This window comes from Gopherus evgoodei, chromosome 2 (assembly GCF_007399415.2).
Source record: "Gopherus evgoodei ecotype Sinaloan lineage chromosome 2, rGopEvg1_v1.p, whole genome shotgun sequence".
Lineage (NCBI taxonomy): Eukaryota > Metazoa > Chordata > Testudines > Testudinidae > Gopherus > Gopherus evgoodei.
The window spans coordinates 5,896,603-5,912,051 of record NC_044323.1 but is presented as its reverse complement, the minus strand read 5'-3'; the positions used below and the strand labels follow the sequence as shown (position 1 = coordinate 5,912,051).

Here is a 15,449-nt window from a genome sequence, read left to right as displayed (position 1 = left end):
CAGGCACTCTCCTTGCCTTCTCCCTCCAGGCCTGGCCATGGCTGCAGGGCTAGCTGGGCCCATAGACTTGTCTTCTTTTTAACCCCTTTTCTTGCTGGTGAGAGGTTTCTCAGCTTCATCACAGCCACCTTTCTACTAGTGTAACTGTGTCAAGGCTAGGGACTGTATTGCTTCAACTATATCAGTAAAAAAATCATCCCCTTAGACAATGAAGGATAATCTCACAGCAGCAAGTCTCAGAGTCCGGGTCTACAGACTCATGCTCATGGGGCTCATGCTACAGTACTAAAAATACCCGGGTAGACATTCCCACTCAGGCTCTGAAGCCTGGCAAGGAGTGTGGGTCTCAGATCCCAAGCAGGAATGTTTACACTGCTATTTTAAAGAGCCATAGCCCGAGCCCTGGGACTCTGTAGTCTATAGACCTGGGCTCTGAGGGCTGGACTACACTGGGGGGATAGGCAGGGTAGATATAAGATACGCAACTTCAGCTATGAGAATAGCATAGCTGAAGTCGACGTTTCTTATTTCGACTTACCTCCCGTCCTCACGGCGTGGGATCAAAGGCCGCGGCTCCCCTCGTCGACTCCGCTACCGCTGCTCACTCTGGTGGAGTTCCAGAGTCAACGGGAACGTGTTCGGGGATGGATATATTGCGTCTAGATGAGACACAATATATGGATCCCCAATAAACTGATTGACTACCCGATCGGGCGGGTAGTCTGGACGTACCCTAAGACTTGCTGCTGCAGGGAGGAAAGGAGTTGCAGTGTAGACATACCCATAATTATACCAGTACAAAAACTGGGGAGAGCAAGCCTAAGAGGAGCTGAGATCCTTTGATGGAAGGTGCTAGAGAAATGTAAAGTGCTAATTCATTGTTGGTATCACTAAGAAGAAAAGGGGAGCTTAAATATTCAGTTGATAAACAAGGACAGTAAGAAGCAATGCCTTTGTGATGCTTAGGATTTCCTTCGGCTCAGAGGGTAGTTCTAAAGGGAGCCCCCTATGGTGAGGAGTTAAGAAAATGTGAGTGTGTGTTCAAACGTCAGTGAAAAAAAATGGTAACGTTTGGAAAAAGTCTAGATGCATTTGATCATTTTTGTTAAAGATTGCTCTGGGAAAGACGTCCAAAAATAAAAGGAGAAGGGAACTTGGTGGGTCAATGGCATCAAGAGAGTCCAAGTTTAAAGGTCAGATAAGGAAATGTGTGGAATGGGAAGTGTGTAGTCACATTGCTTAAGGCACTACTAGAAAGCACTATCGGTATGTCTACACTGCATACTAAACCTGGGCTCCAACTCCGGTTTGAGCCCAAACCTCTTTCTGTTCACACACCAATCAGTCTGACTCAGGACAGCAAGCATTCAGGATCCAGGTCCTAGGACACTACTAAAGAGGCAGGAGGTCAGACCCTGAGTCCTGCTGTGACTCGGGTCAAAGTCCTGTCATTTGCAGTGTGGACACGGGTCAAGTCGCAGACCCAGGCACAAGATCTATGTAGTATAGTGTGGACACATCAGCATGACTGCGAGACCCGGGTCCAGCAAGTGGAAACCCCGGTCGACAATGTAGTGTGGATGCTCAAGCAAGGGCTAGAAGACATGAAGTGGACAAATCGGGGTGCCGCGTGCAGGGTAGACATGCCCTAGGTACTGCAGAGAGGCGCACAGCATGTGCACTCTGAAGCATGTTAAGAACACGAGCACTTGAACTGGATGCATTCGACCTGTAAGGCCTTTGCTCCATGTTGGAACCCGACGCCGATACAGTGTGGAACTGTACAGAACCCCGCACCGATACAGCATGGAACCGTATGAAACCCCATGCCTATATTGTATGGAACTGTATGGAATCCCGCACTGATAAAGCATGGAACTGTATGGAACCACACGCCAATACAGTGTGGAACTGTATGGAACCCCACACGACTACTGTATGGACCTGTATGGAACCCCACACCTATACAGCATGGAACTGTACAGAAGCCCATGCCAATACAGAGTGGAAGTGTACGGAACCTCACACCGATACTGTATGGACCTGTACGGAACCCCATGCCGATACACTGTGAAACTATACGGAACCCCACGCTGATACAGCATGGAACTGTACAGAACTCCATGCCGATATAGCGTGAAACTGTACAGAACCCCACGCCAACACTGTATGGAACTATACAGAACCACACGCTGATACTGCATGGAACTGTACGGAACCCCACGCTGATACATCATGGAACTGTACAGAACCACACGCCTATAATGTATGGAACTGTACGGAACCTCACTCTGACACTGTATGGAATTGTACAGAACCCCACAACCCCTAGCCCATGCTCGGGGGTGACCTGCGTAGGTCTGGAGAAAAAAGTCAAGGATTCCTCCCCGTTCCCCCAGACTAGGGAATGGCAAGAGAACCACTCCACAGCTGTGAGTGCATCCTCAGGGCTGTGGTAGCCCCATCCTACACCCCAGGTATGTAAGTGTAGATGGTTTATGTAGATTTATGTAGTCATGGATCCACCGGTCCTACCTCTATCCCTCATCACCTGGCCCTATTCTGTCCTGTTCAGGTTCTTACACAGCACTGCCCATCACTGTGGTATCTGAGCTCCTTCCAGCAGTGTAATAAGCACTAAGGCCCAGCTCCTCAAAAGGTATTTAGGCACATAACCCCCATTGAAATCAATGGCATAAAGCCAAGCATGTGCATCAGTCTTTTGCAGGATTAGGTCCCCGAAGCCCACTGAAATCAATGGAAGTCTTTGGATTAGGCCCACAAAGGAGATCCTCCAAGTTAAGGCACAGGAAGCCCCCAGGATGGCACAGTTCTGCAGTCAGCAGGGGGCAGACCCACAGCTAAGCCTCGCTTTATCCTGGCCCTATGCAGCAGAACCCCTGTGTTCAGAACCTTCATTGCTTGGGCTGGAGGAATAGTTCTGATTTTCACTGGGAGACACTGACTGTGGGCCCGATCCTGTTCCAACGGAGAGGGGGTGGTTATTATTGGCTTCAATGACAATAGGCTCAGGCCCTCTGCCTACTGGAAACACTGCGCAGAACTGCCTGTTTATCTCACACATGCCAGTAGCCACATCACAGTGCTGCATAACTCTCAGCTGTCCAAACGCAGCACACGGTGACTCAGAGCCCGGAGGATTTCCTTCTGTGACACACTTGTGTAATGTTTGTTAAGCACTGTCATTATGCCCATAAAGTCCTTTGAAAGTCAGTCCGGCTATTTGAATCACGCATTCTAGGAACATGAAAGCAGCAGAGTCAGCCACAGAGGGAAAACAAAGAGAAGAACAGCAGCATATTGGCAAAAGTCGCTTCCCCCCCGTTTCCCCTCTCCCCATCCCTCTATATGAGCAAAACTTGAGTATTTCATTTTCTTACAGGAACTTTTATAGGGGAAAAAAATAATAATTATGTAACACAGTATTTATATGTAGTTCCTTTTATATGGCATCTTTTATCAGTAGATCTCAGAGCACTTGACCGAGGAGGTCAGTATCATAATCCCTGTGTGATGGGGTTTCTCCCATCACCTGCTAGAGAACATAGAAAGAACGTAAGAACATAAGAACAGCCAGACTGGGTCAGACCAAAAGTCCATCCAGCCCAGTATCCTGTCTGCCGACAGTGACCAATGCCAGGTGTCCCAGAGGGAGTGAACCTAACAGGTAATGATCAAGTGATCTCTCTCCTGACATCCATCTCCACCCTCTGACAAACAGAGGCTAGGGACACCATTCCTTACCCATCCTGGCTAATAGCCATTAATGGACTTAACTGCCATGAATTTATCTAGTTCTCTTTTAAATGCTGTTATAGTCCTGGCCTTCACAACCTCCTCAGGTAAGGAGTTCCACAGGTTGACTGTGCGCTGTGTGAAGAACTTCCTTTTATTTGTTTTAAACCTGCTTCCTATTAATTTCATTTGGTGACCCCTAGTTCTTACATTATGGGAACAAGTAAATAACTTTTCCTTATTCACTTTCTCCACACCACTCATGATTTTATATACCTTTATCATATCCCCCCTTACTCTCCTCTTTTCCAAGCTGAAGAGTCCTAGCTTCTTTAATCTTTTCTTATATGGGACCTTCTCCAAACCCCCAATCATTTTAGTTGCCCTTCTCTGAACCTTTTCTAGTGCCAGTATATCTTTGTTGAGATGAGACCACATCTGTACGCAGTATTCAAGATGTGGGCCTACCATGGATTTATATAAGGGCAATAAGATATTCTCCGTCTTATTCTCTATCCCTTTTTGAATGATTCCTAACATCCTGTTTGCTTTTTTGACTGCCACTGCACACTGCGTGGACGTCTTCAGAGAACTATCCACAATGACTCCAAGATCTCTTTCCTGATTAGTTGTAGCTAAATTAGCCCCCATCATATTGTATATGTAGAAGGGAAAGAACCCCAGTTAGAGTCATACGTCACACCTGGAGGCTGATAGACAGATCGCTTTCCGGCCAGAGGGGTGAAGCTAGGTAAGGATCATTATACATCTGAGCCTTATAGGGAGTCAAGGGAAGGAGAAACTGTAGAGAACAGAGACAAGGCAGGACAGTCCTGCAAGGAAAGGGTCACCCGGAGCAAGGCAGGCTCTTGTGAGAGACGTCCCGAGTAGGGTGAGCATATGTCCAGTTTTGGCCAGGACAGTCCCTTTTTTAAGCCCCGTCCTGGCTGTCCTGACTTTTTTTGTTGTTGTTGGCAAAAGTGTGCCTTTGTCCCGTTTGCGCTTGCCAACTTGTTAAGCAAGAGCAAACAGGACGAATGGCCACTTTTGTCAAAAAAGAGGGGTGTGGAGGGCAAGTGGTGATAATACCAGCCCCATGCAGGGGGAGGCAGGGCTTGGAGTGGGGGGCAGGCAGGACTAGAACAAGCAGTAACACCATCCCCGGTGGGCAGGCAGGGTTTGGGTGATCAGCAACACCAGCCCCAGCCTAACACAGAAGGCAGACAGGGCTTGTGCAAACAGCGACACCAGCCCCATGCAGGGAGGGGGGTCAGGGCTCAGGTGAGTGACTTGGGCCAGCCCTGCTCTGCGGGGGGGTGGGTTCAAGCTAGCCTCATGCAGTGTCCCATTTTCCCTTTGGGAAATATGATCACCTTAGTCCTGAAGCAGATCTGAGAGTGGAACTGGCAATTTTGACATAGCCCTGCAGAGGGCCTTCTTGTTTACCATTGATTGGAGCATATTATATTGGACTGGAAAACACTGTGGCCTGTAGGCTAAGTCTCAGAACATGCACACAAAGATAAACCGATCAGTACTGGGGATACAGACAAAGGTGGTGGGGTTGCTAGACAGGCAGATGAGTGCAATGCTGCTTCTAAAACCAAGGAGGCAGTAGACTGTGAGGAGAGGTGGTTACACCTCCTCTTACAGAGGGGGAAACTGAGTCAAAGAGCAGGGAAGTGACTTGCTCGGGGTCACCCAGCAGCATCCCCTACATGCTGGTCTAATGTTCCACCCTCTAGACAACACTGATTCTCAGGAATCAAAACATTCAGGACTGGATCTGCAGATGTAACACTTTAGAAGGCAGACAGGGGAGGAATTGCTTTCTAGTGGTGAGAGTGGGAGTTAGGACTCCTGGGTTCTATTCCTAGTTCTGCCATGGACTTGTCGTTTGACCCTAGGCAAGGGCTCTAACATCTTTGTCTCTGCTTCCTCATCTGTAAAATGGGGATAATGCTATTTAACCTCCTTCGCAGAGGGATTATGAATGTTAATAACATTCTTTGAGCCACTCAGAAGAGACGCATCATATAGGTATAAATGACCACCAATGGACATGCTTTGTGGGTGAGGTTTTTTGAGGCAGATGTGCTCAAAAAAAGAAATGGTTCACTTTCGGGGAGGAGGGCAGAAAGAAAACACTTTTCCTTGCCTTCACATACTGTTCCAACTTCCACAAAGCTTTTGTTTGATTTTTGCCAATTCATCTACACACCTAAAAAGTTATCTTGAAACCGAAAAGAACAAACGTGAGTGTGCATGCGATCTACAACGAGCAAACCAAATCCTAAATGAGTACCTAATAGCTTCTTTTGAAAATGCACTTGGCAGCCTGGAAGAGACCCAGAGTTCTTCTTGTTTGAAAAAAGGATGGTTCTGTGGATAAGATACTAACTCAGATTCTAGAAAATCTTGATTCAGTTCCTGTCCCCAGCACAAGCTTCTGGTGTGACTTTACTTATCTCACTTAATCACTCTGTGCCTCAGTTTCCCCTATGTAAAATGAGCATAATAGTTGTGATTTCTGTTGCCCTTTGTCTGTTTACAGTGCAAGCTCTCCCGAGGCAGGGATGGCCTCTGACTGTGTATTTGTACCACATCTGGCAAAATGGTGTCTGGATCTCAGTTGGGTGCGCCGGCCATTGCTAGGATCCAACAATCATAACTTGTGAGATTTTTAATGTACAGGAATCATTTCACCCATAACTGAAGTGCATCCATCTCTGGGGTGGAACACAGTTACTGTTCAGCAGCCCACAGCACACTAGCCAATAGTACAGGAAGTGAAGAGAGAGAATATCCCCTATGAAAAACCTCAGCTGCATCAACGTATAATTGAGCAGAGCAGGAGCAGGTGAACACAATACGCATTTCAGAGTTCTAGAGATTGCTTAGGAGCTCTTATGCCAACAGACACCACTGATGCTGCCCCTTGGGTGACCTGCCTGTAGGTCTCCCTCCTCACTCACCGAGGAATGATAATTTCTTACTTAATATGCTCAGTTGCTGCCAAATCTCAACCCGGGTCTTCAAAGGGTTCAGCGTGCCAAGTCTTAACTTGGATCTATTGGGTTTGCATTAAAAAAAAAATCCATGCTTCTTTCTAGATAAAGGCTGTGATTCTGCTCTCACTCACCCCTGCGTAAATCTGGAGTGGCTCCACTGATCTCCGTGGAATCACATCGGAGCAAGAATTGAATCAGGCCCACAGAACTGAAGCGAACACCTGGTCCTGTCATCACTGTTCTACAAGTGGTGCTGTCAGAGTAGAAACCCTGGAGCTATATTCTGCCATCAGTTAAACCACTGCAAATTTGGAGTAACGCCATTGAATTACTCTGATTTCTGCTGCCAGGACTGAGATCACAACCCAGCTCCCCGAGCTTACATTTCCTTACCTGGATCCTAGAAACAGACACCAAACGACTATTCGCTCACCTGTTCCAATCCCGAGGGGCTGTTGCTGGGTTGTTTCCTACTGCATAGTTTCAAGGGCTTTGTCTAATCTAGTTTTAAATAAATGACTCAATCGATGGGGCTTTGACTGCTTTCCTTGATAACTGTTCCACAATCTAACACGGCTCCCTGCAGGGGACTCTTTCCTCATAGCCAACCCATGTTTTCCCTTACGGAATCTCCTCCCTTTATCCTTAGTTTTGTACCCCTTTCCTATCACTCTGCCTTCAAACCTTTGTAGGTCCTCCTGCCATTTCCCCATTGATTAAAGGGCTGACCATCCATTTGCCCACAGAGGACGTGGAGTGTTTCAGCAGCAGTGGCTGATATGGCAAGGAAGAGCCAAAGGAGAGAGATCTTTCCTGAGCAGCACACAGGCCAGTGTTCCCTGCTGAGGTCCTGTCTGGTTGTGGCCTGGGCCTGGGCCCTGTTAGCACTCCTGATGTCACATCAAACGTGTCTCTCCTTGGTGCTTTTACTCCAGTTCCACACAGGGGCCCTGAGCAGCACCTTAGGCAGACAAAGAGCCATCACAGGCGTGGAGCAGGCAGTCTGCATCCCACGCAAATCTCTGCACAGCTTGGACTTTCCCTCGCTGCCTGTTATGCACTCTCGGTTTACGCAATGGAGAAATTGGGGGCAGCGTGGGGATGAAGATGACTTCCTTACACCTGATCCAGGCCCCTCCAAAGCGAGCGCAGCAATCCTGCAATATTCAATGGGACTACATTGGCACAGGGATCGACTCACACAGATCGTTGCGGAATGGGGGCCCTAACCAGTTACTCCGGTTCCGTTGCAAAAGTAAATACAGAATCGCACCCCAAGGCTGACAGCTACAGCAGACAGGCTGTGAAGTGGAGCAACCAGCTGCTCACGTGAATAGATCTCCCTGTCATGGTTAACTACATAATCATTATGCCTTTGTTTTCTGTGTACTGTACCTTTACCTCACCAACTACTCTGCTTGCTCCAGAAAAGTGCTCAGTTTATTTAGTGCTCAGTTCAGTGCAGATTGTTGGAGACAAACACTCGGCTCTCTCGGGTGGAGTGGGGGGACTTTACCTTTGTTCTTTCTTGTTTTGTTTTGCTGTTTTAATTTAAAATAAAGACCATTCCAACTGAAAGTGCTCATTTGCTCTTGATATTGCTCAGGAGTTCCCTACCCACAAATCTCCCCTAGCCTTGGCTGATGCAGGATTGGCCTTGTTTTCTTTCACATATAAAAGTTGACTCTATAAGGGTATGTCTACATCTACAATTTTGCAGCGCTGGTTGTTACAGCTGTATTAGTACAGCTGTATAGGGCCAGCGCTGCAAAGTGGCCACACTTACAGCAACCAGCGCTGCAAGTGGTGTTAGATGTGGCCACACTGCAGCGCTGTTGGGCGGCTTCAAGGGGGGTTCGGGGAACGTGAGAGCAAACCGGGGAAGGAGATCAGCTTCGCCGCGGTTTGCTCTCACGTTCCCCGAACCCCCCTGCAAACCGCAGGGAAGGAGACCTGCTTGCACGGGGGTTCGGGGAACGCGAGAGCAAACCGCAGGGAAGGAGACCTGCTTGCTCGGGGGTTCGGGGAACGCGAGAGCAAACCGGGGAAGAAGACCTGCTTGATTACCAGAGGCTTCCTCAGGTATGCTGGGATACCTGCTTATTCCACGGAGGTCAAGAAAAGCGCTGGTAAGTGTCTACACTTGATTACCAGCGCTGGATCACCAGCGCTGGATCCTCTACACCCGAGATAAAACGGGAGTACGGCCAGCGCTGCAAACAGGGAGTTGCAGCGCTGGTGATGCCCTGCAGATGTGTACACCTCCTAAGTTGCAGCGCTGTAACCCCCTCACCAGCGCTGCAACTTTGTGATGTAGACAAGCCCTAAGATCTAAGTATTAATTAGGGTTATTCGTTTTCCTTCTAAATTAATCCCTCCCGCCTCTTTAATAATCCCTGATCCCCTTTTCTATATGCAGTCCTAGTAACACTTTAGATCACTGATGGAATTGTAAAAAATCTAATTTACTTTTCATCATGTATGCGGTTTGTTTACTCTGTACAATTCATACACATGGGGCAGTGAAACTGGACTCATGGTGAGTTTTGCTGATGTGTATGGTCACTCACATGGTGCTATTGTGCATGGACCTGACAGCCAGGCAGGGGAATAGTTAAATCTAAACATGCTCTATTCATGACATGGGCTTCTATTCATATTACATTTTCTCTTCTTGTTTTATATTTAGCTTATAAGCATATTTAGATTATAAGCACCTTGGGACCGAGACCAATTTTTTACACAGTCTTTGTACAGCGCGTAGTGCAATGGGGTCCTGATCCATGACTGGGGATCTCAGGCACTACAGTAATACAAATACATAATAACGTTAGTAGAAATACTCACTGCCTCCTCCATCTCCCCACACAGCTCATTGAAAAAAGGGCGGGGAGCTTCTGCAGCACCCTGGCAAAATATTTGTTTGAAAGCTTGGCCACTACTAGAAGATAAAAGCCTCCTACTGCTAGCTAATGGAGTGGCTCTTTTAGCTAAGTAGTAGAGTTCTGTGCTGTATTGGGGAAAGTTGTTTTGCTTCAGGGAAACACAAGGGAAAGCTCCCAGGGATCTTAGCGGGAACTGGATCAGGCCCTCAGTAAGGCTCAGATCTCCGTTATACCTGTGTAAATCCAGAGTAGCATCACCAAAATCAATGTACACTAGGAAACTGACATATCACTAGCAACCATTGTCAGCATCTAGTCCTCTGGGGCTAAAAACAGCTGAGCTGGTAGTACAGCCAGAATGAACTGTAGTTACGTGTCTCTGTCTCATGGTCTCCAGACATCACTAATAAAAGACATCTGAGACACACAGTGCCGTAAAGTAAAGATTACTTCATTTCTTTCTAGGATGTATTTTAGGAACTTGCCATCACGTTAAAATCTCAATATTAGCCCCAGGGGAAATGGCTGCATCTTATGTATATAAAATACTTCAGGGTTTAATCTTCCCTCACTTTAAAAATGTTTGGGGGAAAAATCAGAAAGAAACTCACATTTACCATCATTCTTGGTCAGTTAAATGCATTCATTAGAAATATATTTTGTCTGGTTATTTTTTTTTCAACCTAACAAAACATGCATCACTCTGCTTGAGCAGAAGTTACACACACCTCAATTTGCATTAATGTTTCATTTCCATACAGGGGTAAGCTACTATGGTGATCCGTCTAAGAGAATAGATAGATAGTGGGGGTGTATGGGGATAGATAGAGGGGGTGTATGGGGCTGGATGGATAGATAGATAGAGTGGGTGTATCCAACACACACACAGTATGGTGTCAGCTAGCTTACCCCACAGAGGAGACTAAGCAACCCAAGTTTATCCGAGTATGTCCTTCCTGAGTCCCTGCCTGCCTTTTCTGGTTGAGAAGATTGCCTAGAAGTCCAATGCAGTGGAAATGTCCTAGAGCTAAATGCATTAGGGCCGTTTCCGTGTTAGACCGAGGCCACTGTTATGCCAGTTGTTTGATGGTGGGGGCAGAAGGGGAATGTCTATGACACGTTTCTCCTCCCGACTGCAAGTTTCTAAGTAGCTATGGGCTGCTTTAGGGGGTGATGCACAAGTGTGTGTGTGGGGGGGGGGGACTGAGGCAATGATCTCTGTTTGTTTCCTTCCTGGTCAGACTAAGCAAGTCTGGACCTCTCCAAATAAAATGAGTGTTTGGAGTTACCAGATCACAATAAGTTTTTTTTTTTTTTTTTTTGGGGGGAGGGAGTTGAATAAACAACAGACTTCGAGTCTCCTTCTGACGTGCAACCTTCGTTACAGAAATCAATTCCACTGCAGATTTGCGGGTTTCTATCCCAATCCTCACCAGGCCAAGCAAAGAACGACACATCCACCCCCACCCCCACCCCCACACCCCCGACTCCTGGTTTTTTCTCCCCTTCCCTCTCCAATGTGACTTGGGCTTCTGCTTTCCCACGGAAAGGACCCGTGGCACCCAATGCCTGCGCCTGCCCCTGCCCCATCAGCCAAACGAGGGGCGTCTAATCTCGTCTGGGAATAAACAGGTCATTTAGGCAGCTAAAACAACAGCAACAACAAAGACCCCCCCCCCATCAACATTTCTTTGCAAGTCCATGCCCCGGGGGTGTCTCGCTGGGGTTGAAAGGAAGATGCCTGCAACGTTGCTTTGTATCAGATCTCACGCCGTTTCCTGCTGCATGTTTTAAAACACACCCGCCCCGCCCTCCCCCCGCACTAGGGAACAACACCTGATGCCCTAACACGAGAGCGGCTCCAACCCCTTCTGCCCTAACTCCCGGGCGATAGAGCATTTCTCCTAGCCTCCTCCTCCCCCTGTATTTTCGCAAAGCGGGCAGGGGAGTCCCATCTCCTTCTCCAGCGTCTTGCATCGCATGAAAATAAACTCCACAGGGGTCTAAACTTGGCTGCAACCGATCTGATCTTCCTGAACTTTCATGGGCGGGGGGATGTAGATCCCCCCACCCCTCCTCTTTTCCCTGGGCTAGGTGGCAAGGGGAGATGTGGGCTGGTATCGCTGGAATGCATTTCCTTCTCCCATCAGGAATGTGGCAGAGAGGTTCTAATTATAAGCTCGATGGAGGGGGTGAATAAAAGATCGCTTTTTAATGCTTCCAGTCCAGGTGTTCAGTGTGCTTGTCTTATCAGGAACACATTTGCATTTTATTACCCTTCTCCCATTCCAGCGAATTCCCTGCTTCAGACATACCTGGCATAGTTGGGGGTTCTGCCTTCGACACCCCTTCCTCTCCACATATATGCGCAGAGCGAGAACAGACCCAGGTGCGCTACCAGGATCATTTCTCGCCTTCCCCCGCTCCCCAACTTCCTGCTCCTGGACCTCGAGCGAATATCAAACCAGGCGCAGCTGGCACTCGATTGCTGCTTGCAAATTTTAAGGCAGCGTGCTCAAGCGGCTGGGCAGACATCTACCCTTGCAGCACGCGTGCATATTATATATACATTTGCTGAAACTGGTGAGCCCAGACGTCATTATACCATCGCTGGGCTGAAGTGGAGCATGTCACTGAAAATTCGCTCTGCGCGCGCGCATTCACAGGGTGTGCTATTTTCATAATAATAATTAATAAAAAAAACCCTCTGTGTAGCTCTAAACGACCTGCCTTCCCGACACACACGGGCAAACATTGACACAGCCCGGAGATTGCACCACATTCCTGCTGGGGAACTTTACCGGAACACTTATGGGTCCAGTGAAATCAGCTAACTTCCGAGAGTCCCTACGCGCTGAGCAATGAAGGCTCCACCCGAGGCTTGCAGCCCCCTGCCTGGCTAAAGGCTCGTTTGTGGTTGTTCCCTGCGCCTTGCTCAGGAACCGCTTGCAAAGCAGGACCTTCCTCTGCGAGGGTTTCCCTCGTTCCAGTTACCTAAACTTAGTAATTACAGCAGATCTGCCGCTACAAGCTTTCCTCTGCACCCCTTATTTCCATTTGCTTCTGTGGTGGGAGCGCTACAATGACCTCTTAAAAGGATAGGATGCAACATTCAACTGGCCTCTCACCACAACCCGTATGTGTGTTTCATCATGGCCCAGAGAATCAATGTCCTGAATCGATCTGAGCGGGGGGGCTGGGAATAAAGAACTGAAACGAAATGTACAAGTTACAAAAGGAAAAACCCTATCCCAGGCATCCTGCTTTTGGAGGGGGAAATCTGTCCTTCCTTTCTCACACCTGCTCTCCTGGCCTGCGGGGTGTTTTCTGTGTCGCGGCAGGGCTCTGAGAAGCAGTAAAGTTTTGGGGGGGGGGGCATTAATGCGGTTAGATGAGACACACCACTCCCTTGAATTCCAATATACACATAGGAGACGAACGTATCTTTCGTGCATCTGGTCTATTTCGCCTCCCTCTCTACAGCAACTGAGAGCTCAGAAGCAACCGAGAGAAAAAGGCGAATGAAATTCAGGGGAAACTAGAACGAGAGGGGGACAGATCTGTTCCCAACAACTTCACGGGGAATCTAAGATTGAATCCGCCTCTTTCACCCTCCATGTTATCAATCCTCTGTTTTAAGATGAAAAGGGGGACTCGATAGGTATAACCTCGCCCCAGCTTCAGAGGAAAACCTTGTGGGTTGTTTCCACCTTGCAGACTGGAAGTCACTGGTACCGGGGGAAGCTTTGCTTTTTAATAATGGGGTTTATTGGGGTTGCAAGGAGCAAGGCACCGCAACAAGCGCCTATCTGGGTGTTCTCGCCCCCCGTTTTCCGGCTGCTCTTGCCAGGCGAGGCGAGGAGCAGAGCGCTGGAAGCGATTCGGGTCTATCCCTTCGCACAGCCTGCCTGTGGAAGGGAGATACCCCTTTTCGCCTGCCAATGACCCGGCTATTTCTTTTGGAGGGCGGTATGTGGCCAAGGTGGCATTCCCCAGCCTTGCTGTCCTTTCCGCCCTAGAGAGCGTATAACCCACAGGGCCCGATTCTGCTCCGGCTTCCACTGGACCCATTAAGATTTATCCCCTAAGTTCCGAATCTGGCCCATAACTTCCAAGTTTCCAGAAGCGGTGGGAACAGCATTTGACCCATCCACCAACCCATCTCATAATATACAATATCATCTGTATCATAGAAAAGTCTCTATCGAGAAATCTGTCCCAGTCCTTGCGCTCACCAATTCTCTGTCTTTTCTTTACATAACTAGTCCAGGTTGTTCAGTCCTGTCTTACCTACTTCTTGTTTGTTTGATTTTTAAAAAAATATTATTTAAAGCGAGAGGGAAAAATATTTTCAACCTCCAACCCGCCCCTCCTTCCCTTCCACCTGACTAGCTCAAAATCACCTTGAAATACTCATGTCAGCTTGTATCATTATCTCTTTAATTCAGCCAGTGCCTTTTGTTCTTCGCAGGAGAGGATCAAAGCACTTAAAAAAAATAACTTTCGATCTCTCTCCCTCTCCTTTACAGTAGAACTGACAAGAGAGCAGGTATAACCCAGTCCTAATAAACAAAGCGAATGTTTAAATGAAAGAGGTGAAATGCGGATTCTAAAAAAAAAACTTTCCGGGGTTGGAACAATTCCATTTCTTTAGCTAAGTGGCAACGAATGGAGAATTTCAAGTCGTCATAAAAAGCAGGAGTTGCAGAAAAGCAGAAGGGGGGGGAATGATATCCTTTTAAACAGAAAAAACAGAAGACTCAAACTTACCACCAGATTGGGTAACTTGACATAGCTCGACTCAACCCACAAAGAAATAGCAAATATCCAAAACAGCCCATCGCCAAAAGTTGATGAAAAGTTTGGGGCGTTGTTGTTTGTTTGTTTTTTTTAAAATTCAACCACAGTTGCCAACACTTTCCTTTCTTCTGCGTTACGAGGATTGTTTGTATAATAATAATAAAAATAATAATAAACCAAAACAAATCAGCTCAGCCCAACCAGGTAAATAATCCTCTCTCTTCCTTCCCCAGCTCCTCTCGAGAAAAAAAAATCGCAGAGGTAAAAAACTCTTCTCTCAGCCAAGACACTGAAGGCAAATATTAAAAAAAAAAGTTGGAAGTAGCTCTCTTTAGAAGGACCCAATCAGCACTTATTGCCAAAGGGAAAATTCTGATGCTTCTGCTCACTCTGTCAATCAGGAGCGGGAAGGCAGGAATGAGCTAATTGCGAGAAGATAGTGTTTTAATACTCATTAGGGGCATGTTGGCCCACAAGCCAGAGATAAAATGTAGTTTTTAAAAGGGGGAGGAAGATTTAGGGGGTTTAAATAGACGGGGGGGGACCCCTGTGGATTAGGGTAGCTATAACAACCTGCCCGGATTTCACTCCCTGGGTAGAAGCTACTAAAATGCAAAAACACATAAATCTGAGAGGTTATTTTTTGGGGGGGAGGAGGGGTGTTTGCTTGTTTGTTTTCACTTGCTCGGTCTGGTCTTTTTTTTACCCTCTTGTCTTCATCATAAATCTCCTTTTCCTCCCAGCGGCCGGCTGAGACTTGGAACGAACTTTTGAGAAACTTTCTCTTTCCATTTTAAAAAAAGAGAATTTACACACACTTCCCACCATCGCAGAGCTCCAGCGCAGACCTAGGGGCTAGGAAACCAACCCCCTCATGCAACCCCTTCATATGGAACACCCTCATTATTGAAAAGATTCGCATAGTCAATGTAGCCAGCACGTGGCTTCAAACGACTTCACCCATCAGATCAACCCCAAGCAAGGATTAATAAATGAT

General features: G+C 47.4%; 1 protein-coding gene across 1 annotated transcript in view; it reads right to left on the bottom strand.

The window, feature by feature from the left end:
* WNT3A (Wnt family member 3A) overlaps positions 1-14,538 on the bottom strand; it is a 131,107-nt gene extending 116,569 nt beyond the window's left edge. Inside the window, exon 1 of the mRNA XM_030549863.1 lies at positions 14,423-14,538. Within this exon, the coding sequence (XP_030405723.1) occupies positions 14,423-14,493 (71 nt within the window). The 5' untranslated portion in view covers positions 14,494-14,538. The remainder of the gene's footprint in view (positions 1-14,422) is intronic.
* Between the last annotated feature and the right edge of the window lie 911 nt (positions 14,539-15,449).